The sequence below is a fragment of the Acomys minous genome (genome assembly GCF_964271855.1).
Source record: "Acomys minous genome assembly, chromosome: 10".
Taxonomy (NCBI): Eukaryota; Metazoa; Chordata; class Mammalia; order Rodentia; family Muridae; genus Acomys; species Acomys minous.
The window spans coordinates 17,135,818-17,163,177 of NC_140491.1; the positions used below are offsets into that span (position 1 = coordinate 17,135,818).

At 43.5% G+C, this 27,360-nt stretch overlaps 1 protein-coding gene across 2 annotated transcripts in view; it reads right to left on the minus strand.

Annotated features, from left to right (window-relative positions):
• Nucleotides 1–1,525: 1,525 nt before the first annotated feature.
• ZCCHC4 (zinc finger CCHC-type containing 4) overlaps nt 1,526–27,360 on the minus strand; it is a 42,902-nt gene continuing 17,067 nt past the window's right edge. The window contains exons 6-13 of one of the 2 annotated variants that reach the window (XM_084799535.1): nt 21,684–21,756; nt 18,838–18,988; nt 17,317–17,417; nt 10,000–10,121; nt 9,707–9,782; nt 7,289–7,340; nt 6,685–6,829; nt 1,526–2,604 (exon numbers count right to left, since the gene is read on the minus strand). In XM_084799535.1, coding sequence (XP_084655661.1) covers nt 2,535–2,604; nt 6,685–6,829; nt 7,289–7,340; nt 9,707–9,782; nt 10,000–10,121; nt 17,317–17,417; nt 18,838–18,988; nt 21,684–21,756 — 790 coding nt within the window. In that variant the 3' untranslated portion in view covers nt 1,526–2,534. The other variant, XM_084799536.1, reaches the window with a different exon arrangement.

Genomic DNA, 27,360 nt, shown 5'->3' on the forward strand with positions numbered 1-27,360 from the left:
AGCCTCTAGAAGAGCCAGGTGGGAGGGCTAACCCACAACACCCGGCTGAATGATGCATTTCATGACTGATAATATCTTAAAATTAAGGAGTATGGAGCTAGAAATGACTACTGGCCATCAAGGACCCAACTCTTCAGTGGTCATGGTCCCTGAAGTGCCTGGGTTTCAGAGAACTCAGTAGAGTTGACCATTGTTAGGTAGACACAGTAAAAATCTGACAGTGTCCCTACCCAGGCTGGAAACAGAGAGGGGAGGGAAGTGATCCATCCAGGTCATGTCTTAGACCCACCCCTTCCATCATCACAGCCATCTGTGTAACAAATGACAGGATAGGCCTGGCGATGAAGCACAGGGATATTCACTGTGTGTGTGTGTGTGTGTGTGTGTGTGTGTGTGTGTGTGTGTGTGTGTACATGTATGTGCATGTACACCTGGCAGCAGGGGAGCGTGTGCCACAAATATTTATGTAAGTCCTCTCCTTTCACCGTGTCTTGAATCGGGAGGGTCTCTCTTATTTCTGCTACCGCACAGGTAGCTTATGAGCTTCTGGCAATTCTTCTGTCTCTGCCTCCCATATTGCTATAGGAGTGATGGATTACATATTGGCCTTTTACATGGGTTTCAGGGATGGAGAACACTTTTGACCACTGAACCATCGACCTGTCTTTTGACGTCACCTGATGTTTACCGTTGTCCTTTTGATCTGTGCCATGCTTAAACATCTCACATCAAGCATCCAACAGGCCTGGCTTACAGGGAGTAGGTACAGTACTCAGAGGGCTCCAGGAACACCAAGCCAAGAGGCTTTGCAATGAGCTCCAGAGCAGCTGTTTAGAAACTGGAGAAAAAGTCATTATGCAAATTAAGCCATTTAGAACTATTCAGTCTTAAAGAGATAAAGGCAGGTAGCTGCCAGAGAAATGGAGCAATGAACTGCTTGTTCTAGATGGAACCACTCTCTTCAGTGCTAGGCAACTGGGCCAAAAGATGATGACCATCTGGCCTCTGCAGTTACACAGCTCACTTACCACAGAGAACTGAGAGCCGGGCATGTGTCTTGTTTAACCACAAACCAAATCTGACAGATATGAGATGCTCCCACAGCCATACTGAAGACACAGAGGCTTATAGAAGGGACCTGACCAAGGACACACAACCAGGAAGTTCAAGAAGAAGGGGTTAACCACTACCCTGCCTTTTGCTCCCTACTCCTTTCACACAGAGAGAAACTTAGAGCACAGGTTAGGACACTGAAATGTCAGCAGTCACAACCCTGAACACGCATCTGACATCTGAGTGATTCCATAGCATTGGAGGACAGCTGTGGTCTGGTGAGGTGGGAAAAGGCACATGGCCATCAAGCCTGCCAGCCTCAGGTCAATCCCTGGAACCCATATGGTGGCGAGGACAGACTCTCACAAGTTGTCCTCTCACTTGCACATGAGTGCTGTGGGACACACGGGTACACATGGGCACACACACAATAAATCAATTGTATAATAATGATGATGACAATGGGAAGAGGTACTAAAAAAATAAAAATTTAATAATAAGACAACAATTACAACATTTTTATCTTTCCAGCGCTTCAATAACAATTTCCCCCATCATCTTCAGATCCAATCAAATAATTATGTATCACACTTTTTGTTGAAAGAGTCTGGGCGTGTCCAACTTTTTGACATTGCAACATGATATCATCTACAAAGTTTCCACTCAAGGACTGTGCAATCAAGTTATGAAAAAGTCACACAAAAGTCTTTTACTGTGGGCTGGAGAGATGGTTCAGCGGTTAAGAGCCCTAGTAGCTCTTTCAGAAGCCCTTGGTTCAAATCCCAGCACCCACATGGCAACTCGCACAACTGTCTGTAACTCCAGTTCCAGGGGATTTGATACCCTCACACAAGACATACATGCAGGCAAAATACCAATGCACACAAAACTAAATAAAATCATTATTTTAAAAAAAAGTCTCATACTGTTTTTAAGTGTGCTTACGATTCTGTGTCAGGCCACACTCATAGCTATTCTGAGGCACATGTGGACAGTGGGCCACAGGCTGGATGTACCTTACTGTATTTCTTGGTCATTTAGCAAAATAGTTTCATATGTAAATTAAGAGCTCGATGTAAGGAAGACTATAGATCATTCGTATTTCTATCTGGTATCATATGTCAACGTATGCTGTATGCCCATTTTTCAGACAAAAGAAGCCAAAGTAGACTGGTAGAGATTTAAAGAGTGGGAAAAGCATAGACAGAGAGCCAGGGAACTGGCTGAATACTGAAGGCTCCCAGGTCTGCAGAGGCAGCTGAGGGGACTCAGCCAGCAAATGCCACCTGCCTTGTACAGGGCTTAGGAAGGGGCACACCTTTGAAAGCAGCTGGATTTAAGTCCAGTGTGGCACTTGGAGAAAATGGCATCAAAGGTTGGACTATAAATCTTCCTTATTCTCAAGTCACCGGACATTTAAGAGCGGGGATATTGATGGGCCTTTCCCCTCCTGTTCTTTCTTCTTGGAGCAGATGTGTGATTCATGGAGTGTCCTTTAGTGGCTCCGCTCTTATCTTATTACTTTTTCTTTGCTTCTGCTTTCTGACAGCTCTGAAAAGCAAGGTGCTAAATTATTTTATGGAATGAGCACAGTGAATTATGAAATTATGTTGCAGTTTAATTAGCTGGCTAACCAAATAGGAAAATAGAAGACACACAAGAATTTACTGTGTAGTAAGCATAAATCCCCGGTGTCCTAACCATGACAACAAGGAAACAGAAGAGGCCTGATCAAGCAAAATGTTTCCGAAGACATTTCTTTAAAAGATGGTTACTACAGATTTAGAAAAGCTATTCAGGACAGACACGCCACAGAAGTGAGCAGCCACACCAACGGGCTTGTCTCTCTGCCACATTTATACTGCTCAACTCAGCACTTCCATTTCCAAATCCCTGAATTACATTTTTTTTTTAGAAAGGGATTAATACATGCGGCAGTCAGCAGGGGCAGAAAAATGAAACAGCACAACAGGAAGAGAAAAACTGACCACATTAAAGAGGGCTCATTCCCTAAAGCGTCAAAGCTGAGCTTCCTTTCCCTCACAGGTGTGAGAGTGTCAGCAAGCACCTCAAGGGATGGCCGGATTTTGCATCCCAAGCTTCTTGAAAACAAGCTTCTAGCCCACCAGGCTGGCACGGCTCCTCTACAACACAACACGGGAGACAGAACGGATCCTCCGCCCTGCAGGTCTCTGAACAAGATACAGGAGGCAGGCCGCCTGTGGAGGCAAGAAACCCCCGCCAGCTTGCTCACTTCTCCACACTAGCGGAGCCAAGCCCCCTGGCGAGGGTTGGCTGGTACTCACAGCATGGGGCACACCTGGAAGTGGCCCAGGGTACCTAGCAGCATCAGTTGCTGAGAGTCGGAAGCCATGACTCCCGTAAGCCATGAGAGGCTGGGCCCTTCTTGGTCTTCCGAGGACAAAACCTGGGTAAAGGGCTCCATGAACAGCAGACTCTTCCCTGTCAGTCAAACCTAGGCCGCATTTCTCCTTCACTCAGCATGGTTTGTATCAGAAGTGGGGAGCACAAAGATGAGCGGGCTTAGTCTTGAAATTCAAGGACCTAGGAAACTGAGCTAGGGAGAGGTTTCTTTTTCCCTTAAAAAAAATTTTTTTTTCAGGTAAAAGATTTGAGGCTTTGAAGTGCTCGAATCATCCAAGGGCAGGGCCAGCCTGACTCTAGAATCTGTGGTCCCACTTGCCCAGCTGTGTCTGCTCAACTGGTAAATCCCGGCCCGCAGGATAACTGATAGACACTAGCTATTAGCAGTTTCACCTGGTGCCTTGGCAGACCTCTACCTGACTTCTGTACGATGGGCTGAGAAAACCTACCAGCCCCAAATAAAACTCACTTTATACTGTTTCTTTGCATGTTACATAAACCTCTTTCCTTAAAGTAGGATAATTTCCTGATAAGTAAGGACTTAGCAAATTTAATGAAGTAAAGTATAATCTCTAATAGGAAAGTCAATGAAGCCATGTGTCTCTATTCAAACTTTAAATTTCTCTTTGGTTCATCTATTCATAAGCAGGATTAACAACGAACCGGATTTCACTAGGGATAAGCAGAAGGAAAGAACTAAAGCATTCACTTGAAAAGTAAATAAAACCTTCAAGAGCTAAGTGAACTGCGGTGTGCTGGCAGTAAATTTGTCATTTCAGTTTGCCTTAAAAATCCCACTGACCTAGTATTTGTCCTCTAACCCTCAGGATTTATGTAGCTGACAGATGAGCTTTCACCACAAGAGGGAGCCAGCATCATTCCAGTTCACAGCTAAAGGAAAAATTCACCATGAGAAAACAAAATACAAAAGACAGCTGTAAAGTGCACAGGACTGAAAGACACTGCACGCCGTGGAATGCTCAAATGCACGGTGAACGCATTCCTATTTATAAGGAAAGGGCATTGCGTTTGCGGCTGGAGAAGAGGCTGGATGGGTACGAGGACTTGATGCTTTTGCAGAGGACCCAGGTTTGATTCCCAGCACCCATGTGGCAGCTGTAACCATCTGTGACTCTGGTTCTAAGGCGTCTTCTGGCCTCTGCAGACACCAGGCAGGCACATGGTTCACACAACTATGTGCAGGGAAAGCATATACACAAAGTAAGAATAAGCTCCCTTTCTTTTTTCTTTCTTTCTTTTCTTTTTGTTTTTTGAGACAGGGTTTCTCTCTGTAGCCCTGGCTGTCCTAGACTCACATTGTAGACCTGGCTGGCCTTGAACTCACAGAAATCCACCTGATTCTGCCTCTCGAGTACTGGGATTACAGGTGTGTGCCACCACACTCTGCCAAAAGTTCATTTCTTTAAAATAGTCAATTTCATTATTTGGTGGTTTTGGTTGCAGGGGTGGGGTGTCAAGTCTAGAAGAGTTCTCTGACTGAAGAAAGCAGCTCTACCCAAGGATCACCAGCTACACTGCACCCCAAAGGATTTGCTCTTTGAATCCAATACTGAAAGAGTGATTCCCCCACCCCCCAAAGGAGACAGAATGTTACTAAACACTCCAACAAAAAGACAAGGTTGTTGTTTTTGTTCTGTTTTTAACTTTTACAGGCAGGATCTTACTATGTAGCTCTGGCTGGCCTGGAACCCTGCCTGCCACTGCTTCCCCAGTGCTGTGATTCAAGGCATGCACACTATGTCAGTATAGAGCATGTAATATCAGTAAATGTTGCTCCAGTATGTAGCAGGGCCTGGAAGCCCCGCACCTGAGCCATACAGCAAAATTGCCTCAAAATCAAAACTCATAGCAAAATGAAATTTCACAGAATTAAAGGCTAAGCATACTAATGCCTGATTGTACCCAAAATTACACTGTAAATGATGCAACCATCCTGGAGTAACAGGGGGATAGCTTGTGTTTTATTACTGAAGGCTTCTAAGGGGGAAAATATATAATTCTTTTAATTAATTAAAAAATATTCTTCTACCTTGAACTACTCAGTAGAAATAATTACTGTAAATTTATTGTAGTAAATTTATAAAAATGACAGTCTAAATGGCTGCAGCTGAATGGGAAAAAAGTCCCACTGGGTATAAACAAACAAATAAATAAGAAAGAAAAGAACTATATATAATCATAGTAACTGAAGCCTCAAATACTTTTCATATTATCTGTTTGTTTCATCACAAATAATGATAGGGAACTTTTTTTTTTTGCCATAATCTTGATTTTTACATAATATTAAATTTAGCTATTTAGCAGTTTGTAGGTATTGTGTAACAAAGTTCTGTTTTTGAGGACCCAGGTTCACTTCCCAGCACCTACATGGGAGCTCACAATGTCTGTAACTCCAGCTCCAGGGGATCTGATGCCCTCTTCTGACCTCCTCAGGCACCAGGAGCTCACGTGGTGCGCAGACATACATTGCAGCAAACCACTCGATCACAGTTAAAATAAGAATATAGCTTTGGGTTGGGGCACACTTGCATTAGCCCAGTTGGTAGTTTTTCTAAACATGCCATAATCACCGGAATAATTTTAATCTGAGTTATCAATGCCAAATGTTGGTGGGAGACATGGAAAAAAAATCATGGAAAAAATGACATTTTAAGTATCTAAGTAAAAAGCATGTATGAATGTCCTTAAGAGCCGACAGAACTCAAGATCAAGATCAAGACGCAGTGTTTGTATCCAACATAAACCAATAACTCTTTTCTGTTATAATGCAACAAATTCAGCCCTTCTCTGCTTTGGAATTCACACTTTTCTGCTATGAAATGGCGAGCTCCTTCCATTTGAAATGCCTTCACTGTCTCCTCCTGCCACCAGGTGTCTGTATCCGACTGTCCCACAGACCTCGGCCTGAGCAGCATTTCCTTTAGTGAAGTCTGAACTTTCACCCTAAATTTATAATTTGGTATGAACCATAGGAGATGTAAGGTGCTGCGCTTCCTCTTTGGATTCTTTTGTCTAACCTGTCAAGGCGAAGCTCCTTGGAGCGCACTCTTTCCTTGCCTTACTGCCTTCCCCAGCAATCCAGCAATCCACGAAAATAATACATAATGGTGAGCCTAACGATTTAGCACTCCTGAGTCCTCTGAAAGCTTTGTGCTTTTGTAGATTGCACCTAGAAAGCTTGACACCAGCAATCTTTTTTCCAGAAGGTGAAAGAATTCAACTAACTTGTTAGCTCTCTTAGAGGTGCCGATGTTGGGACAATTGCTGCGTTTGTGATCCAGTGAACCACATATAAAGCAGCCATCTTTAGGGCCGGAGCAGGAGTGATCTGGCAGTGCACAGCGATTGCAGATGCTGCAATGGAGCCACGCTGTAAAAGAAATAAAAGAGGTTCATTTAACATGATTTTTCATTTTATTAACTTCTGAGGTAGGCTATATGAATAGTGTTTACTTCAAACATAGTGGCTGGTTTGCTTAGCTCATTTTAATTTCGCTAAAGAGATCACAGTGCGGTGTCTGAACCCCACCGAAACTGGCGACTTCTGTTCTGATATGATTTCAGCCCTTGCCCAGCATGTCATGACCTGACAGCTGCTGCCACAGTAGAGGCTGTCTGAGAGGCAAACAGCCCAACTGAAGTAAAGGAGCCGAATGCCACACTGACATGGGGTAGCACCTAGCTCTTCCTACAAAAGGCATGTGTTGGTAACTATAAAAGTCAATGTCGGTCTCTACATTATTTTATGAATATAACAAAAAATACTATTTAAATGAGCAGAATTCAAAAGTCTTTTCTCAGGATCTCAAACATCCAGGCAAACACTTACAAGGCTTCACACACTTTTTGCAGAGAAAGCAATGGTTCCATTTCCTTCCGTCCTACAAAAACAAATTTTAAAATGTTCAATTTGTTGTAAAAGCCAAGTTGCACAATTAAAAATTAAAATGTCTTATTAAAATATGTGTAAATTATTCATTCCCTATTTCTCCTTTTCCTGGGCTTCACAATTAAATACTTTGATTTTAATTTATGCATTTCTCCACTTAACTCAAATGCCTCCTTGATGGGCCTCAATTTCCTTAACTATGAAACTAGATTTATCCAAATGATCTTGAAACTGCACTCCGCTTCAAGCCATCCAATCTTCACAAAGAAGGACGCAAGTGAAAATTTCAAGAGAATTAATGATTCCATAATTTTATGTTATCTATACGACATAGTCCTTAATGAAATTCATATTTGAGAGCTCGTGTAATTTAGAGAGATGGATTACAGGTTACTAGGAGTAATTTTTTTAATGTGAAATAAAACATACCCAGAAAAGTACATTCAATACATGTGTGCACTTTCAAATATCAAAGCCACTGCTGGTCAAGATTTGAGGCCCCTTGCACCCCTAGAGACCTCACAGCACGGCCTCTCAGCGCAGCACTCCTTCCCATTGGGCAGTGCCTGCTCTGATGTTTGTGACCTTCCATTTCCCTGTTCTTGTTTAATTTTTACCGTCCACGTGGACATTTCTAAATAAGCTTTGTTTCAATTTTAACCTTCCTACAACCTGGGCATCACACAGAGCATTTCTAAACCAACAGTTACATGAACATAAACTTTTCTTTGGAAAAACAATTTGAGCTGTTTAGCCAAACTAAACTCGGTATGTTCTTTCTGACCACTAGACTTACTAAAACTGAGCAAAGTGCCTGGAAGGCCATCCTAGCGTCCTAAAAAGTAAGCAGGCAGCTTATCTGTAGCTGCCCAAAGCTGGAAGCATACAAGATGCCCTTCAGTGGCTGAATGGTTGCACACTGAGATACAGCCAGACAGCGGCAAGTCGTTAACAGGAGCGAGCCATTTAGGCGCAGAAAGACAGACAGCAGCTCTAAATGTACTTTCAAGTGGGAGAAGCCATCTGAATAGCAGTTATACGTGCTGTGTGACTCCAATATTATGACTCTCCGGAAAAGGTAAAACTCTAGAGATAGTAAGATCAGTTGTCTGAGGTTGGGGAAGGGAAGGGGGACCAAACAGTGCATAGAGGATTTCCAGGGAGCACAGTGAAGTCACTCTGCATGACCCTACAGTGGCAGAAGCAGGTCATTATAGCCAATCCAAAGACCACGCAGCACCAAAAGTGAACCGCGGAGTAAAATGGACTCAGGGGGTAAGGATTAGTGGGTACATCCACTGTCACACAAGGTACTTTCCAGTCCCAGGCACTGATGGGAGAAGGCTGTGCGCAGGAGTGGGGGTAGGAAGCATTCTCTCAGTACCTTCTGCTTCACCGTGCTGCAAATCTAAAACACTTTCAAAACCAAAGGCTCTTAAGAAAAACACAAGCGCTAAAGCCATCAACAGGAGACAGGGTTCGTGTGCTGCGGCAGCTGTAAAAGAGCAGAGAATAACCACCCCTACCTCAGGGGCTATTTTGAGGACTAAATGTGTTTGTTAACCCGTGCAAAGCTCTTAGGAACAAGCTTAGCACATAAAACGTGCACAGTACATGCTACTAATCATTACTTCATCAGAACAGCAATGGTATCTAATGGTCCAAAGCCTGATTTGAAACATCGTAATTTTACCCTTAACAGACATATAAATTCAGTACTTAGTGACTTATTTGAAACACTCTTGGCAAGTACCATATGAAAATGATTGAAATAGCTATTTACGATGATGAAAGAAATTAAGTACTTTAAAAAGCCTGTTTTAGGGCTGGAGTGATGGCTCAGTGGTAAAGGCATTCGTCAGCAAGCCTGCCGACCTGAGTTTGAGTCACGAAACCCACATGGTGGAGGGAAAGAACGGTCTCCTGCAAGCTGTCCTCTGACCTCCACCTATGTGCCGCAGCACTCCACACTCCACACACAAAAGGAAGACTTTTTTAAAGCCTCTTGAGTCTACAATTAGAAATAAGGAAAGCCAGGCCTGGTGGTGCACACCTGTAATTCCAGCACTCCGGGAGGCAGAGGTAGGTGGATCTCTGTGAGTTCGAGCCTGATCCAGGACAGATAGAGACACACTGTCACAAACAAACAAACAAACAAACAAACAACCCAAAAAAACCCAAAAGCCAAAACCAAGAAAAGATGAAAGAAAAAGAAATAAGGTGTTACTGTACTGAGGCATAGGAGGTGATACTTCATAGGAATGCAAGTGTCAATGAAATGTCCTAAAAGTAATAAAACTATCATACTAACATATAACAGTTGCTTATATAAAAATGAACTACAGAAGAGAACTATACCTTGGACGTGCAAGAATCACAATGCTCGCAATGCTGATTCTCAAGGGAAACGTATCTCTGACAGAGGGAGCAAAATCTAGGGAGAAACAGGGAAATGAGCTGCTCGTGTCCATTGGGATTCAGAACCGACAGAAGCGAGCAAGGAAAAATTGGAGGTGATTCAATTCAGTATGAAATTATGGACCACATCTGAGAATAATACAAGACCCACATAATTCAATATTGAAGCATTTTACTGTTAGGTGCACAGAACTGCACTTTCAGGTGACCTGTGAAGCTCGCAGTGGCCTTACCTGTACCCTTCTTCTGGAGGAAGGACTATTTTGTTGGGTGGAATGTTGGTGAAAATCCGCACAGGAGACTGTTTTCGACCTGTCTTTCCATGTTTATAAAGTGCGTGATTATCATAATCTACCTAGAAAGTAAAAAGAAAATTCACTCGAACGAGTCAACATTCACTAAGCTCCTTTAACCAATAAACAAACAAACCTAAAGGCAAGTTTCCTCATAGCCAACCTCATGAGGCCCACGGCAGAAGCATTTCATTACGAAAAGGGAAAGATGCGCTACTCCCATTCCTGTTGGTGCATCCTGAGAATGGCACTAACTTCATCTAAAATGCTCCATAAAAAAGTCTATTTTGTGAGCCGGGTGTGGTGATGCATGCCTTTAATTCCAGCACTCGGGAGACAGAGGCAGGAGGATCTCTGTGAGTTCGAGGCCAGCCTGGTCTACAAAGAGAGATCAGGACAACCAGGGCTCTGTATAACAAAGAAACCCTGTCTCAAACAAACAAACAAACAAAAGTCTATTTTGTAACTAAGAGCTTTATTTCTGATGCTAAACACAAGGCCATACTTTGAAGATGTATGCTGGAGTCCCTGAGATGCTCTACTTCCTTGGAGGAAAGTCAAGTGCGCCCTCTACTCTGTCTGTCCTCTCCCTCTCAGATGCTCAGATGCAACACAGACGTAGGGATCAGACCATGGCTGTCGCTTGCTGGTTAGATGACCTTAGAAAGCTTTTAAAAGGAGGTCATGGATCCTGACCTTGAGAGTTGCTGTGAGGGTCAACACACAGTGCAGAGTCTGGCATAAGGCAGGCAGATGGCGATGAAGAAGAGTCCATTCATGGTTCCAGTTGCCATGGCGACTCACTCAAACACTGACCTCCCTCAACACCCCAGCTGTGATGTCGGTGACTATCTTGAAGTGAGGCCAAGGAGCACTGTTTTACACTCCTGGGTTCCCCGTGCTCCTTCAGCAGTCACCCACGCGTGTTCTCAGTCTGGCTTCTGGTCTGTTGTGAATCCACCTGGTTACTAAACCCTTTAGATCAATAATACTCAAAGTGTTCCAGCGACACCACCATTACCAGGATGGATCCTGTTAGAAACGCAAATTCTTCCCCAACCGCATCTACTGTATGAGAAACTGTGGAAGTGGGGCCCAGCCGTTTGTCTTAGCAAGCCCGTGTGAGATGCACTGACTCGGATTATGCTCAAGAACACCATGAGGCTGATATGAGCTCAGGACGGATGGATCCCAACTTCCATGTAAAGAGTCATGAACAAAATATTTTGATGAAAAACAAGGATATACTAAGGAAGCTGGAACCAACCAGGATTGTAATCTGGCTATTAAATAAGGGAGGCCCAAGCAAGTAGAGAAACCATGACAGGGTGACAGAGAGACAGGCTTTTCTCTCTTTCTTTGGTTTTTTGAGACAGGGTTTCTCTGTGTAGCCTTGGCTGCCCTGGACTTACTTTGTAGACTAGGCTGGCCTCGAACTCATAGAGATCTGCCTACCTGAGTGCTGGGAATAAAGGCCTGTGCTATTGTGCTATCGAAACAGGCTTTTCTTAAAAATAAATTTTAAAATGTATAAATGTATCTTGATCATATCCTACCCACACTGCCTTCCCCACTCCTCTGACCCCATCCCAGTGTTTCCTCTTTTAACTTTCATGTCCTTTAAAAAAGACGTGTGTGTGTGTATATATACATATATACATATACATATATATATATACACACACACACACATACATGTCCTCTGAGTCCAGTTAGAGCTACCGGCATGTGCATGGGTGGGGGTGGGGCATTCAGCACGGACAACCTACCAGCAACTACACCCTAGAAGAAAACTGACTCCCCCTTCCCAGCAGCCATCAGTTGCCAACAGGCGCTCAGCTAGGGGCAGGTGCTCACAAGCCACCCTCCCATCCTCGGTGGCCATTGACAGGTAATCATAACTGCTGTGAGTGTGTGAATGCTTTCGTTGGGTCATGTCCAGATAACAGCATTTCCCAGCACTCCTCCCCACCCTGACTCTTATGTTCTTTTTACTCCTTCCGTGATGTTTCCTGAGCCTTGAGTACACTGATATAAATATCCCACTTCGCGCGAGTTAGGAAAAAGGTACAGGAGGGGTTATGATCCAAATACATCGTATATGTGTACGAGATCCTCAAGAATACATAAAAAATATTATATAAGAAAGTTCTATTTGGGGCTGAATACTCAACAGTCACTTATTCTCTACACTTTGACAAAATGTTAAGAGTCAGGCTTTCTGGTTTAACCCAATGCTACCAGATGTACAAGTAAATGCATTCACTGTGCTCATGAAAGAGCTTCAGCAGTGAGGAAAAGCTAAGTCGATGAGATGAGGGAAGGCAAAGGGCATGTGAAAAGCCCCAAGGGTTTCTGACTGGCTGCCAGCAGGGGCGTCCTCACTCATGCATGCCTGGACTGTGGTCCACGTATGCAGGCTGGAGGCCTCTACACATATGCAGTATCCCAACAAGGGAAGACTGGTAGATCCCGTTTGCAGCCCTGTGTTCAGTCCCCACATCTTAAGGATACTGACGGAGCATCATAAGGACTAGAAATCAGACTTATCCTTTATTGCCTTGGAGAATAGAACCAAGAGCGATGGTTAGAAGTTAATGGGGAGCATATTTTATCTCAATATGAGAAAATTCTCTAACGATTAGAGCTATTAAATAAGTTGAGTTGCCTTGTAAGGCTGTAGGACTGTGTGCCCTGAAAGCATCTGAGTGACGCTGGATGAGGGCTGTCATTAATTCAGCAGAGGATTATTACACTGGGAAGTCAGCCCAGGTTACCTCTACGTCTCTTTCCAACTTTCAAAATCCTATGAATTTATGTTACCTATTAGAGGCAAGACACAAAAATAGATTTTACTTAAAAAAAAATATCAACCTAAAATAGTAGTCTAAGTTGTTTTCTTTGAAAGGGATTTAAATTTACAGTTTCCCTAGTGCACTCCTTTGTGGAGTGGAATATATGTAGTACTTATTAAATTCAAAAAGATATTTTGCATGTAAACTTACAAGTGTCATAAGAAAAACCATTCTTCCCAAAGGGATGTGATGAAAACTTTGGAACGCTGGAGAGTTATAGTGTGGGAAGACTTGTACCGCGTGGGACACTGTGTGCACTACAACAGCAGATGGAGGGGGCAGTTTCTTTATGGTTTCCCAAGGAGCTGGAGAATGCATATGTCAGGAAGGTGGCTGATTGCTCGATTTTGCATAACCTAATTGAGATTATTATTATTTTTAAATGCGGGTTTGTTGTGCTAATTAACTATAAACATATGGTATGTAAAACGCATGCTGCTAGAGTAAATTAATGTACCTCTAACATACATCCATATTTCATAGCTTCCTCCATACAAATAAACCTCCCGTGGAAGTGCTGGAAAGCAAACACAATTTTGCAAATTGCCTAGCGCTAGCGCTAGCGCTGATCCACCATGTTCCCGTCATTATCCCTGACATCTCACTCACAATGATGATGAGAGGCATTTTCAAACAGAAAACTTCTCCCACGGAACTGATTAATGTGATGAAGTACTGTATAGGAATGAGGGGAAGCACACAATCTCTGCAATTCCCAACTTTTAATTTGAGCCCTACGCAAATGTCTTCTGCAACATGAGACTGAAACTAGTTATATGGAACACGGAGGCATCAGAGCACTAATTGTGTCCCTACTATGTTCCAGGCAAACATGCCAGGCCACACTAGCATTTGCACAACTCCCTGGGGACTATGGTCTGTGTAGTCTCACTAAGGTCTCAAGACCTTACCTCGGCTTCACCAACCACCTCCCACCACCACCACCACCACAGTTAGCCTCACATCCTTCACAACTTGACTAAAAATTCCCACGTGGACCACACCCATTCTTTACTCAACACTTATTAAGTCTTTATTGTATACTGAGTTTCAAGAATTTGGTTGTCATCTTTGAATATTCAATAATTTCCCAAAATTTCTATCGAAGTGTCTTTTTTTCTACTATAAAAATTAAGCTAAAAAAATGTTTCCTACACAGGCGGGTTATTAAAAAAAAATAATAGCTTTGACAAAGCAAACAGCTCTACTTTCAACTCGCAAGATATGTCCCATGTTAAGACATGAAGACACAAGAGAGCATTGCGGGAGGGTGAGGTGTGAAACCATCTGACGGGGGTGTGGTAACCTCATCCCTGCTCCCAGTCCCTCGTCCTATGGCAGGCATCACTCACGGATATATAAGTTTGCCAGGTGAGCCTGGCATACTCTGAACAAGTCTTCTATGATGTCACTCCTGAGTGATTCTCAGGCTCAGTACTGCGAGGAAAGCCTCTGGCATCCCCTTGCTCTTCCAAGCATTTGCTTTATAGGTAAGGCAACCACCTATCAGCTGGAAAGGCCGCTGATTCTCCAAGTCACATAACTCTAAAGGCAGGGTTAGGACTCAGACTTATAGCTCAAAATTGGAATTCCCCTCCTTCCTAATCTGCCCTTAATAAAGCCGCAGCTGGATGTCTATTTTATTGCCTGCATATCAAGCATGTTATTGCTTTAGTCTACATGGTTTGTGTCTCATGAAGCTTTGCAGCATCTGAACCTCCCTCTTATCTGAACAGGACCCTCCCTATCCCTACAAAAAAAAAATTCAGTGATTATGGTATTTTAAAATTTTTTTACTATACTATGACTTGAAGTCTTTTTTTTTTTTTTTTTTGGTTTTTCGAGACAGGGTTTCTCTGTATAGCCTTGGCTGCCCTGAATGCCCTTTGTAGACCAGGCTGAGCCTCGAACTCACATCGATCCACCTGCCTCTGCCTCCCGAATGCTGGGATTAAAGGCCTGCGCCACTACCACCCAGTAGGCTGGAGTCTTACTGTGGCTTTGGTGCTAGTCCAGGCAGGGGCTGGAGCTATGCAAAAAGATGTAAAGTGGAGGAGAAGGGGAAGCAGTTTTGCTTTATTTTGTCTGTGGTGCTGGGGATTGAACCTGAGGCCTCAGGCAGGCTAGTTTTGTCTCACGGATCTTACTCTTATTCTTCTCAGCAGCTGGCTTTTGCTTTGCTCCCGGACAGACACACATGATATAACCTGAGCATTTTTTTTAATAGTGAATTGTACAATTATTTCCAGTAAGCTTGGGCTGTCTACTGTTCCCCAAAGTTCTTTCCTAATGACACAGGTAGGTTAAGAAAGTGACATGTAAAAGTGCCAACTCTACATTAACATCATTGGCCTGCCCTATAAAAGAGCACTGACTTCCAGGAAACGTGTGCTAGCTAATCTTTTTTTTTTTTTTTTTTTTTTTGAGACAAGGTTTCTCTGTGTAGCCTTGGCTGTCCTGGACTCGCTTTGTAGACCAGGCTGGCCTCGAACTCACAGCGATCCGCCTGCCTCTGCCTCCTGAGTGCTGGGATTAAAGGCATGCGCCACCACGCCTGGCTGTGCTAGCTAATCTTAAGGTCTCAGATGTAGAAAAAAAAAGACTGAGAAAATGTTCTGCACTGTCTTGGAACTTCCTGAATGATGATCATGCTGAAAACAACAGCCTGGACTCTACAAGTGTCGTGTGTCAAGGACTGGGCTACACCTTTCCATATATTACCCCATGAGACATATCTGTCACCATTGCTACTGTCATTACTATGATTATCGTCATCGTATTATTAAAGATAAGACTAGCTTTTAGAGGTGGAACAGCTGAGCCAACACTAAAACCCAGAACATCTTACCGCTAGAGTTAGTGCTCACTTTCATTCAGTTCCTTTGAAATATAGGGACACCTACTGTGTGCTGACCATCACATGAGGGCACCACGTCCTCCAAAGGCAGCAGGTGCCGCTGGAGACAGGAGCCAGTTTAGTTAGCTAACGTCCTCTGAGAAGTCAGCTGCATCTGCATTGCAAATGCCAACTCTAGAAGCAGCCCTCCCTCAAGAAAGGCACAAAACCCTGCAAGCTTGGAAGGGAGGGTGGGCAGCTGTGGAGGAATCGTGGTGTGGGCTGTATTCTACCTAGAAGTCAAGGCTCACATGGCTTACACTACACGCTTTTGGAAAGGACACTGTTAGTATAGCTTAACGTCATAGAAACACCCATCACACCTGAGAAAATAAGCCCAGTTTTCAAAATCTAAACCGTGCATTAGAAATGCTTACAGCAGATTCATTTAAAGTACCTTAGAGGCAGAGGAAACATAAGACAGCACAGCCAGTTAAGGAAGTAAATTGAAATTATTAAAAGATTATGTAGCCACCTCTAAAAAGTATGTACTTATAGAAAACAGAGAAGAATTCAAAAGAGTCTTTTTAAACTGGCTGGAAATGTTTGATTCTGAAAACAAAGTGAAAATTTCAACTTGTAGTGTCTGCTTTCTGTGGCGGCACTGCAGGTGCATCTTCCCTTACGCTGGGTAACTATCATCGAGTCAACATATTCTTCGTGATGGCATATGCCTTTGAGAGAAGACAGATGACAGCAAGTGCTAGTTTGCAACAGCTGGTAAAGATGTTTACAATTTGAGGCCCAGAAAACTTCAATTATCCAAAAACAAAAGGGAAAAATGTCTTTGCAAAAAGAAGAAACAGTACTGACTTGGTGGCCACATCTAGTAATGGTGATAACAGGGTTAACTTTAGAACTCAAGGAAAGAATTAAGTTGCAGGGCAGAGTGGAAGTCCTAGGCTTTGGTGGGTATTTCATCTACGGCAGTGCCAGGAAGAAGTTCACACCAATGGGCCAGCACACTCACACACAGCCATCTGTCTCTTTAGACACACCACAGCTGGTAGCATGCCCCTTTAAAACTCTTAGCATCCTTGAGTGACACACAGAAAAGGACACATGACTTTCCGCTAGCCAGAAAAGGCTATTTAGTTTCCTTACCCTGTCAACGGAACAAAGCACAGTTCACACTGACGGTGCTGGCAGCTGGTGCTGGTGAAAGACTAGATGGGTTGACCTAAAACCCTTGCTGCACCCTGCAATCACCTGGGGCACTGTAGAAAGTATTTTCTCTTGGGGATTTACTCTCTGATTTTGTTTGACATGAGTGGTGGTGTTTGCTTTTTGTTTTGAGTGCGTATACTCAAAAATCTATTTTTAGCAAGTACCCTAGAAGTTGCAGACATTGAGCCAGGGACTAGCCTATACACAGTAGTATAATATAATATATGTTGATACAGTTTAAAGCGCTTTAATTTACTAAAATGAAAGGCTAGTCTTTTCAGAATATTTCAGCACCATACCCACTCCCCAACCACACCAGAAGACAGGCTGTTACTATACCTGGTAATCCAGCATGCAGAAGCTTGGGAAAAACTGAATAATCCGTGGCTCAAAAAAATAGGGGAAAATCCAGAAAATGGGCAGTTCTTTGTGACTGTCATCTAAGGGACCACACAGGAAACAAACAAACAAGCAAACAAACAAACAGATATATAGATAAATAAGAAAAAGAAATAAAGTGAAAACAAAATTAAAATTTTCAGTAGAAATTTCAGCTGTTCAACACATGTGTCTGTCATACAGATAGAAAATACAACAGAGCACTGCCCTTTTCCAAAGGTAATGGAAATGTTACATATCTAAAACACAGACTTTATTTGTTCTGATTAGTGATTGATTGATTGATTGGTTGGTTGGTTTTTCGAGACAAGCTGGCCTCAAACTCACATCGATTCACCTACTTCTGCCTCCAGAGTGCTGGGATTAAAGTCATGTGCTACCACACCCTGGCCTGGTTAATGATTTTTTTTTCAAAGATTTATTGTGTATAACATTCTGCCTGCAGGTGAACCAACAGGCCAGAAGAGGGCACTAGACCTCATTATAGATGGTTATGAGCCACTATGTGGTTGCTGGGAAATAAATTCAAGACCTTAGGAAGAACCAGCGAGTGTTCTTAACCTCTGAGCCATCTCTCCAGAACTCCTGATTAGTGGTCTTAAGAGCAGCAAATAAGTAATATTTAACAATGAGTCATGTTTCAAAATTCCTCTAAATTCTGTGCCTTGAAGCACACTGCTTGCATAGCTCAGCGGAGAAGTTTGACCACCCCTGGACAGGTGTCATTTATCAGCTCACAGGCCAGAAACTGTATCTAAAAGTGAATGTGCCGAATAATGGGGTTACTCTAGGAAACACTTGGAAGTCTCAAGCCACTTCAAATGAGCAAATGTCTCCAAATTATGGCCAATGGGACTGATGTGGGAGGGCTCAGCCCATTGTAGGTACTGCCGCTCCTGGACTGGTGGTCCTGAGCTGTATAAGAAAGCAGCTGCGCAAGCCATGGGGAGCAAGCCAGTAAGCAGCACTCATCCATGGCCTCCGCATTAGCTCCTGCCTCCAGGTTCCTGCCTTGGCGTCCCTCAGTGGACTGTGATTCAGGACAGATAAGCCAAATCAACCTTTCCTGCCCAAGGTGCTTTTGGTCGTGGACTTTATCACAGCAACAGAAAGACTTTCGGGGCAGGAAACATCAGGGCTACTGAGCTCACTTGTCTACTCTTAGCATCTAAATAACACCTGCACACAGCAGCCACTCGTCGAGTATTTTCTGAACAAACAACAACAGTTTACTGTTGTGCTTCGTAATGCGCCATAATCCTACAACCTCGTTACTGAGAAGCCATTTTAAAAACATGACTAGGATAAGAAGAAGTGTCCCACAATCACAGCAAATCAAACATGCTTTTAAAAAGAGCCGGAGAGCTGCATCTTCCACCAGTGCTGGATGTGGCTAGTATAAACAGAAAACAGATACATAAACATACACTCATTTGCAGTAATTAAAAAAGAAAAGGGCACCTTGGCTTTGACCTTCTTTCCACATAGCCATTAACTTCTTGAATGTAATAGCCAGAGGTTCAACCAAGCCACCAAAAGGAGGGTCTGTCACCATAATCACGCCTTCACCTCCCTCTTCCTGTAAGAATGCCTTGCACACTTCAAGGGCAGCCTGTAACAAGTAAAACGTCATTTCTGAATTAGAACCAGAGAGAGGCCCTCTATCCTACTGGGAGAAAGCATTAAGCTTGGTCTCACTCAGGACTGGAAACGTCACCAAGTCCCCCTGCCCCTGCAGAGTCCCTCCGGTGACATCCAAAGTCTCTCTTAGTGACTCACGTCAGATTTTATCTTTGGGCTCCTTGATAAGCAGGTTTTTAAATTGCAAATTCAAATACCATCACTATCAGACAACGACACATTTCAAATAGTTAAATCAAAAAACTAAATTTAGTAACCCAAAAAAAGAAAAAGCCATCACCCGTGAAAAACAACCTACACATTCAATCCAACAAACAGGAGCAGAGGAGGTGTCCTGAGGACACCGGAGGAACCGGCTGCAGTGTTTGCTGTCTGTCTTGTTGGTTGCCACTGCCGCAAGTCAGCGGGTTAGGCACGCACACACTTTGGAGCAGTAGGTAAGCAGCAGACATATTTGCGCATGCACAGCAAGTAAATAAAGGAAACCTACAAATGGCAAGACCCATCTGGTCCTGGAAACTGTGCCAGTAACACCCTTTCCCACCAGGCTGCCAGTGTTTCCGGTAGCTGCCAAACTGACAACGGCTAGGCTATTTATCAGCTTCTGCTTTGAGTGCAGTAAACAGGAGGCACAGCTACCGTAGTAGCACTAGTCTACTGACTTGGAAGTAGTTGGCAAAACAACACCTTCAGTATTAAAAAAAAAAAAACCCCACAAGATTTGAAGTTCAGTAGAACTTTGGCCTTTACTCAGGCCACTAACGCAACAGAAGCAGGGATGCAAACCCACTTCTTTACTCATTGCTGTAGCCACACACCTCCATGCACCCCAGTTTCAAATGGCCTTTGCAACCACTCCGCACCGCAGCCCACCAGCCACACCAACACAGCATCTCTAGACCTCGCTCCTGGCCCTGCCCTCCATTCCTCAGAGCGAGTTGACTTGACTTGTCCCTGGCATGGCTGCAGAGTCACCCCCTGCCTCATTCCTTCCAGTAGCCTGTGAAATGCCTTGTCTGCTGTCAGGTGACTTCAGCTCTCATCCTCCTCCACATGGACCCAATCGGTTCTCAAATGCAGTGACACCAAAGGAGGCCCTTTGGGGAACGGTGGCACGCACCTGACTCCAACTGTTGCTCATCTCAGTCCTTGATTTTGATGGTTCTCATGGCTGAGATACATGCATCTCAATGGCAAACTGATTCCAATGGAGGGAAAACTGTTTGCTCCAAGCCTCATTTTTCAGCCCTAACCAATAATTTAGTATTTGTATTCATTTCCTGAAAGCTCTGCCTTGTTTGGTTTTCATTCCATCATTAGCGAATATCTTGAAGGATATTACAAGGTTAAGCATGGGTCACAGTTTTTATGCATGCACCTCTGAGTAGGCCTCACTCCATTCTTGATAGTTTCCCAACGCCTCTGATAACCCTCCCTGTCAGCTGTGACCACTTGGCTAGTTAGATTTGACTCAAGGACTAAAAAGCCTCAGCCCGGAACACACATGTACATGCTCCGATCCATTTCTCCTCACTGACATTGTTAACATCACCTTGAAAGCTGCTTCTTCCCCGCCCCCTCAAACAATTTTCCTCTTTGTTAAAGAGTTTGTTTAAATTTATTTACTTATTTTGGTTTGTAGTCTTGGTTGCCTGGAACTTGCTATGTTAGCAGTCTGGTTTCAAACTCAGAGATCTGCCTGCCTCTGCCTCCTGAGTGCTAGGATTAAAGGTGTGAGCCACCACACCCAGCTCTTACTTATTAAAACAAAATAAAAACCCTTCAAGTTCAAGGAAAAGGAAGGGTAAGGTATAGATTTCACCTACAGCTCCTGCCCTAAAATATGCATTTTAACATAGGGGAGGCTGGAGGAAGTGATTTGGGACAGAGCTCTGAAAGTTATCAAAGCAAAGAAGCCAGGGGACCAGCAAGGCAAAGAAAGGCCCCGTGGTGCGGGTCACTGGTCTAAGCTGAAGGTGCAGGCTGTGCATCCTGAACACAAACAGGAAGGTGCAGAGCAAAGACAGATGAGGCAGGAAAGGCTCACAGAGGCCAGGCCACATGGAGCCCTATGAGCCCTGAGAAGTGTGGGACATTCACGTACAATTCTAAGGTGGAGACAGGAAGATCTCCATAAGGTCCAGGCCAAGCTGGCCTATTATATATAGTGAACTCCAGGCTGGGCCGGTCTCCCTGGATAGTGAGACTCCGTCTGAAGCAAAGACCAAAAGGGGAACAAGGATTCCCTTCTAGTTACTCAATAAACAGCCAGTGGAGGAGGTGGATGTAACTCAGTTGCAGAGCACTTGCCTAGCACACATAAGGCCCTAAATCCAACCCCCAGTACCATTAAACAAACAAACAAACAAACAAATGGAAAATTAAATACTGAAAAAATGATTTAAAAACAACAACAGCTGGGCATGATGGTGCACACCTTTAATCCCAGCACTTGGGAGGCAGAGGCAGGTGGATCTCTATGAGTTGGAGGCCAGCCTGGTCTACAGAGTGAGTCCAGGATAGTCAGGGCTACACAGAGAAACCCTGTCTCAAAAAACAGGAAAAAAAAAAAATCCAACCCAAACCAAAAAATAAAAACAAAAAAGATACTCTTGAATTTGTTAATCAACAATAACAGAAGAAAGAGATGATAGTCAAAAACCTACCTTTCCGTCAAAGAAATGATGGTTGAACATGTTATAGCGACAAAAGCTTTCTTCTAGGTAAAACTGTGAATATCTGTAAAATAATTCATTATCAGTGACATGCCCAGGCATACACATTCAGTACATAAACAAACACTAAACTGTATTTTTAAACTCCAACATCTCATTTTGATGAAATAAATTTTATCATCCTTTGGGTTTTTAAAAATAAAAAAATACTTTAAAACAATCACTTAAGTGAATCCATAGCAGTACATATTGAATTTATTTTCTCAAGTAGGCCAGTGGCAAACCCAAAGAACAATCATACATAAAAGATACAGTTTCCAAGTGGGCTGGTGGTACCACACTGTAAGCCCAGGTATTTGGGAGGTTGAGAAGGGAGTGCAAGGTCAAAGCCAGCCTAGGCTACAGAGTGAGTTCAAAAGCCACATGGTGAGACCGTGAGTCAAGTAAAAAGTAAGGGCTAAGAATATAGCTCAGTGATAGATAGAGCACGACCTAGTTAATACTCCCTAGGTCCTACGTTCACCTCTCTGAACTACAAACTGCAAACCAAAGACACATGAACATAAATTGGGCTACAGACATAGTGTGCAATTTAAGTTTGCAGAGTGTTTACAATGAAAATGTCTCTTCAGGTTACTATTTCTTATGATCTTATTTTTATTTTTGATTATGTATATATATGTGTGTCTATGTGTGGGTTTGTATATATCAGTGGAAAGTGCCTACAGGGTGTCTAGACTCTGTAGCTAAAATTATAGGTGTTTGTGAGGCACGTGATCTGGGTGCTGGGAACCACTCAGTCCCCTGCAAGCAGTAGTGTTCTCCTAAGCTGTCTCTCCAGCCCTGCAGGGTTAGTAATTTTAGGGAAATATTAAGCCAACATTTCTGCTCAACAGCTGTTATTTCTCCTGTGATTAAAGCACACGCGCGCGCACACACACACACACTCTTAGTGTAAAAGTTTTCGTTGCCTAATGCAAATTAGTTTAATAAGATATATTTCTCAATATAATACTGAAAGAAGCATAAGCATTTAGTGTTTTATGAATTTGTGCCAAGAGAGAGGACTATTTATTTACTGACTGAATTATTCTATTCTAACTACTACTTTAAAATGCCATCAAAAATGAATCAGAGTGTCAGCTTCGGAAATTAACATTTTATAATTTTTTTCTTTTACTAATTTGCTACGGAACACTCCTACCACATAATGGCTTAAGTCTGTAGTTACTTGAGTAGGAGACTGAGTCCTCTGTTTCCCAGATGAGCTATCTGTTTTCTCCTCTGTGCGCTGTGTCTTGCTGTCTTCATTACTGTGTTTCCTGCATTTTTCTTTTTTCTTTTTTTCCCTGTATTTTTCACACAGAAACTTTTGGTACTTCAAAAAAATCTTAAGCTTTGTCTGTCTTATAAATAATTCACATATGGACCATGCCACCCTATTGGAAAGGCTGAAAAAAATAAAAGTAAAAAAAAAAAAATCCGGAACACAGGCTTACTTCTCCAGCCTCTTGGAAAGACCACGAGGGTGACACTGTAGCGCAGTTCCCTCACTGTGAGTAATGACGTGGCTGTCCAGAGCCCTGGTTTAGTGTCTTCTCACTACACTGTGGTAAGAGTGGAGGCTCCGTGGTCTGAGGATCTGGTCCAAACTCTGGGACCCTTGTGTACTATGTAACCTTCAGAAGTAAAGCAGTCAACCTTTCTTCATCAACAAAATGGGAAAACCAAGTTTCCTGGGACTTCACAGAGTGAGACAATGGCAGCTACATAGCACACATTCAAGTGTGTGTTTATCTTAATGCATATTAGCCATGAAGACTTATGTCTTAACGCCACCAATACTAGACAGTTATGTTTTTATTCACCACATCATAATCTACACCCATTTCTTCTTGTTCTGTGAAGAGGGAAGAACAGCTGCTCACCAGTCCTTAATGGTATTTAAGACGCAGTCTACACGTCTCATAAAATATTAATTTGTACTGAGAAAGTAAAGAAAGGTTTGGGTACCTTAGGACAGCCAAACCACACAGCGAGCTGAGCGGCCATTCCCAGACTGTAGGGTGAGGGCGGGTGCTGTCAGTAAGCAAAACGGATCTTCCAATCTAACTATATTTCAAGGTTCCCTGCCCACCAAACGTCTTGTTTGTTGTTTGTTTGTTTGTTTTCATTTTCTGAGACATAGTAAGGTTCTGTAGCTCAGACTGCCCTGGAGCTCACTGTATAGCCCAGGCTAGCCCTGAACAGTGCTCTTCCTGCTTCAGGATCCTAAGGGAAAAGGTTGCACGGATGCTCCACTGTGTCCCACTTCTTTGTTTGTTAAGCAATACTGGTGCAGACAGCTGTTGGTCCACTACCATTTGAGGGTGTCCCATCTTTTAAAAAGGGAAAATACAATCCCCTTTTAATTCCATCTCTCTTTTTCATTGCTTCACGAAGGCAAAGCCACTTTTAAAAATGAAAGAGAGAATTTGATTCGCATAACCTCTGGCACAGCACACCTGGGCAGGGCATTCTGGGCAGCAGCGTGAGAGCCAGCGAGGGGAAAGGCCAAGATTTCATTCCAGGTTTCCAGCACACACAAACAAGGGAACATAATTATTCATATTTTAAATTATACAAAAAAAAATCACCCAACACTGCCCTCTTAAAATGAAATTGGCCACAAAGAATTATCCTCTCCACTGAACAAGGCAAACAAAACCAATCAGAAAAGTACGCACTTGAAAGCCGCTCAAAAGGACATTCGCTTAATTTGGCCATTCATTCTCTTTAAATGAGAGTCAGTCACCAAGTGTGAAGCACGCTCTTCACAGGAAATGTAATCAAGAGCTGAATAAAATTACTTCATAAATGAACCTAAGAAATGCATTTTTTGCTCTAACTTTATTTGGATAATAGTTTGCCAAATAGAGCCTCCCATCTTTCATGCTAAAATTAGAGCATATAGAAACTATCTTAGCAAATGGTAACTTCACATCGCTCAGCCCCACTATCTGTAGCCCACGAACAGAGAACTGCTGTTGAGGTACTTGGACAGCCTTAGACAGGCCTTCATGGGGCAAAAGGAAACTAGAGCACCTTGAATTTGTAGCAATCCCCCTGACTCAGGCTCCTAGGTGGTAGGATTACAGGTGTGAGCCACCAGGCCGGGCTTCTTGTGGGAGCTTCCAATGTGACCCATGAGAATTACCTTCCAGGTGGTTACCCTCCCATCAAGAGCATCCCATTAGGTCCCAACTAACCCTAAATGTTCTACAACACAACTGGGGGACACTGGGAAGCAAGCCTTTAACACATGGGCCACTGGAGGCAATATGGTATAAATAAAACATGGCATAATCCACTCATTGGAATATTACTCATCCATGAAAAAGAACTGTGCTGGTCCATGCTCCCGCATGGATGGACCCTGAAAGGCTGCCTACTCTATGACCCCATGCACAGGCAATCCATGAAGAAGACAGAAAGTGGTGGCCAAAGGCTGTCGACAGGAAGCAAATGCTCATTGGGAGAATATTTCTTTTTAAAGGTGAAAAGATGTTCTGGAATTAGTGATGTGGTATCACAATCTTAACGAGCATTGTTTTTGTGTGTATGAAATACATCTTTGTGTGTGTTTGTGTGTGTGTGTGTGTGTGTGTGTGTGAGAGAGAGAGAGAGAGAGAGAGAGAGAGAGAGAGAGAGAGAGAGAGAGAGACATCTTAATTAAAAAGAAACACACCAGCTGGACATGGTGGTGCACGCCTTTAATCCCAGCACTTAGGTAGGTGGATCCCTGTGAGTTCAAGGACAGCCTGGTCTACAAAGTGAGTCCAGGACAGCCAGGGATACACACTGACAAACCTTGTTTTAGGGAAAGAAAGAAAGAAAAAGAAAGACAGACAGACAGACACCTGAAATATAGGAAATTGAGGGGGGGGGACCACTATTGTGAACCTTTTTTTTTTAATGTTTTTAAAAAATTGGAAAAGCCAAAAATCTGGACTTGGGGAGGCAGCATCTACAACCCTTTCCTTTACAAAACAAGCCTAAGATCCTTGCCCTCTGAGTTCTCCAGGTGACACAGGGTGAATATTCCAGTTCTTTCTACCTACATCATCCCACAGCTACCTTCACAGCCGCTTCTCTTGGACGAAGTCAGAGTCTTATATGACAATGCAAACGCAAGGACGCCCCCGCCATTAAGAGCGGCACCATTCCTGCGGAGGGAAAACTCACCCAGGAAGGAACCCCTCTCTCTGCCTCGGTCTTAAATGCTTCCATTACAGACATCAGCTTCTCCTCTCTGGCACTTCTATCTCCCCTTCTCAGTCACGTTTCCATCCTGTACAGAGCATGCTCCATCTGCCTAGTCAGGGGCTGCCCACAGTGTCAGCTTCTAGAATGGGGATTGGCCCATGACTTCAAGCCAATCAGAGCACTCTCTGGAGTTATGCCGCCTTGGCTCTCAGGAAAGCCCACTTCCTTCTACCGTTGGGCAAGCCAGGGGGAAAATAAGCTTAACTCTGCTACCCACAAAGTCCACAGCAGGGGAAAGGCAGCTAAAGGAGCATCTGAGGATAAAAGGCAAGGCCAGCAGAGAGATGGAGGCCTCCCACCACGGAGTGCGGCCCAGACAGTGACTGGAACAAAGCTGGCACAGTGTCCTGGACTCTAGTAACTTAGAGCAAGAAATGCTTCCACATGAACTCATGCTGCGGCACCAATGAAGTACTTGCATCCAATTGGAGTGCCTTATTCTGAATATATAATTAACTTGGCAAAAGTCACTGGTTGCCAGGAAAACCTTCAGACAGGAGGAACCAAGACAGGGAATGCTGGGAAATGAAGCAGGAGCGGCCCAAGGAAGGCTCATCTACAGAGTCGAGAGGACAGTGTTTCCACTTGGAGGTAAGATGGCCTGGCTTTGGATTCTGGCTTGGTCACTTACAAGCTATGTAAGTACCTCAGCCTTTTCATCTTGAAAACAAGGATGAGTGCAGCACCTATTGTATACAGCTATTATGGGGAATGAGCTATACAGAACTTGACACTTGTCAAGAGTGCGAAAAAATACTAGGCACTGTTGATACATGATAAAAACCCTAACGTTAAGCTTTTACATATAAAACGATGCATTTGTATTGACAGAATACCTTAGAAAACAAGCCAGAAGCCAGGCACGGTGATGCATGCCTGTAATTCCAGCACTCCGGGAGGCAGAGGCAGGCGGATCTTTGTGAGTTCGAGGCTAGCCTGGTCTACAATCGAGTCCAGGACAGCCAAGGCTACACAGAGAAACTGTCTTAAAAAACCAAAAAGAAGAACCCCCCTCCAAAACAAAAAACCAAAACTAACCAAACAAACAAAAAACAAAAACAAGCCAGAAATGGTGGCTTACGCCTATAATTCCAACACTCAGGAGACAGAGGCAGGTGGATCTCTGTGAGTTCGAGGCCAGCCTGGTCTACAGAGTAAATCCAGGACAGCCAAGGCTACACAGAGAAACTCTGTCTCAACAACAACAACAACAACAAAAAAGAGGAAATGATCTGAGAGTGGACAGTGGTCTGTCTGCACAACCTACTGAACGCACATGCAAAATTAGTCAGACACACACACTTAAAACTGGTAAATGAGAATTACAACTCAATTTAAAAATACAGCTGAGGGCTGGAGAGAT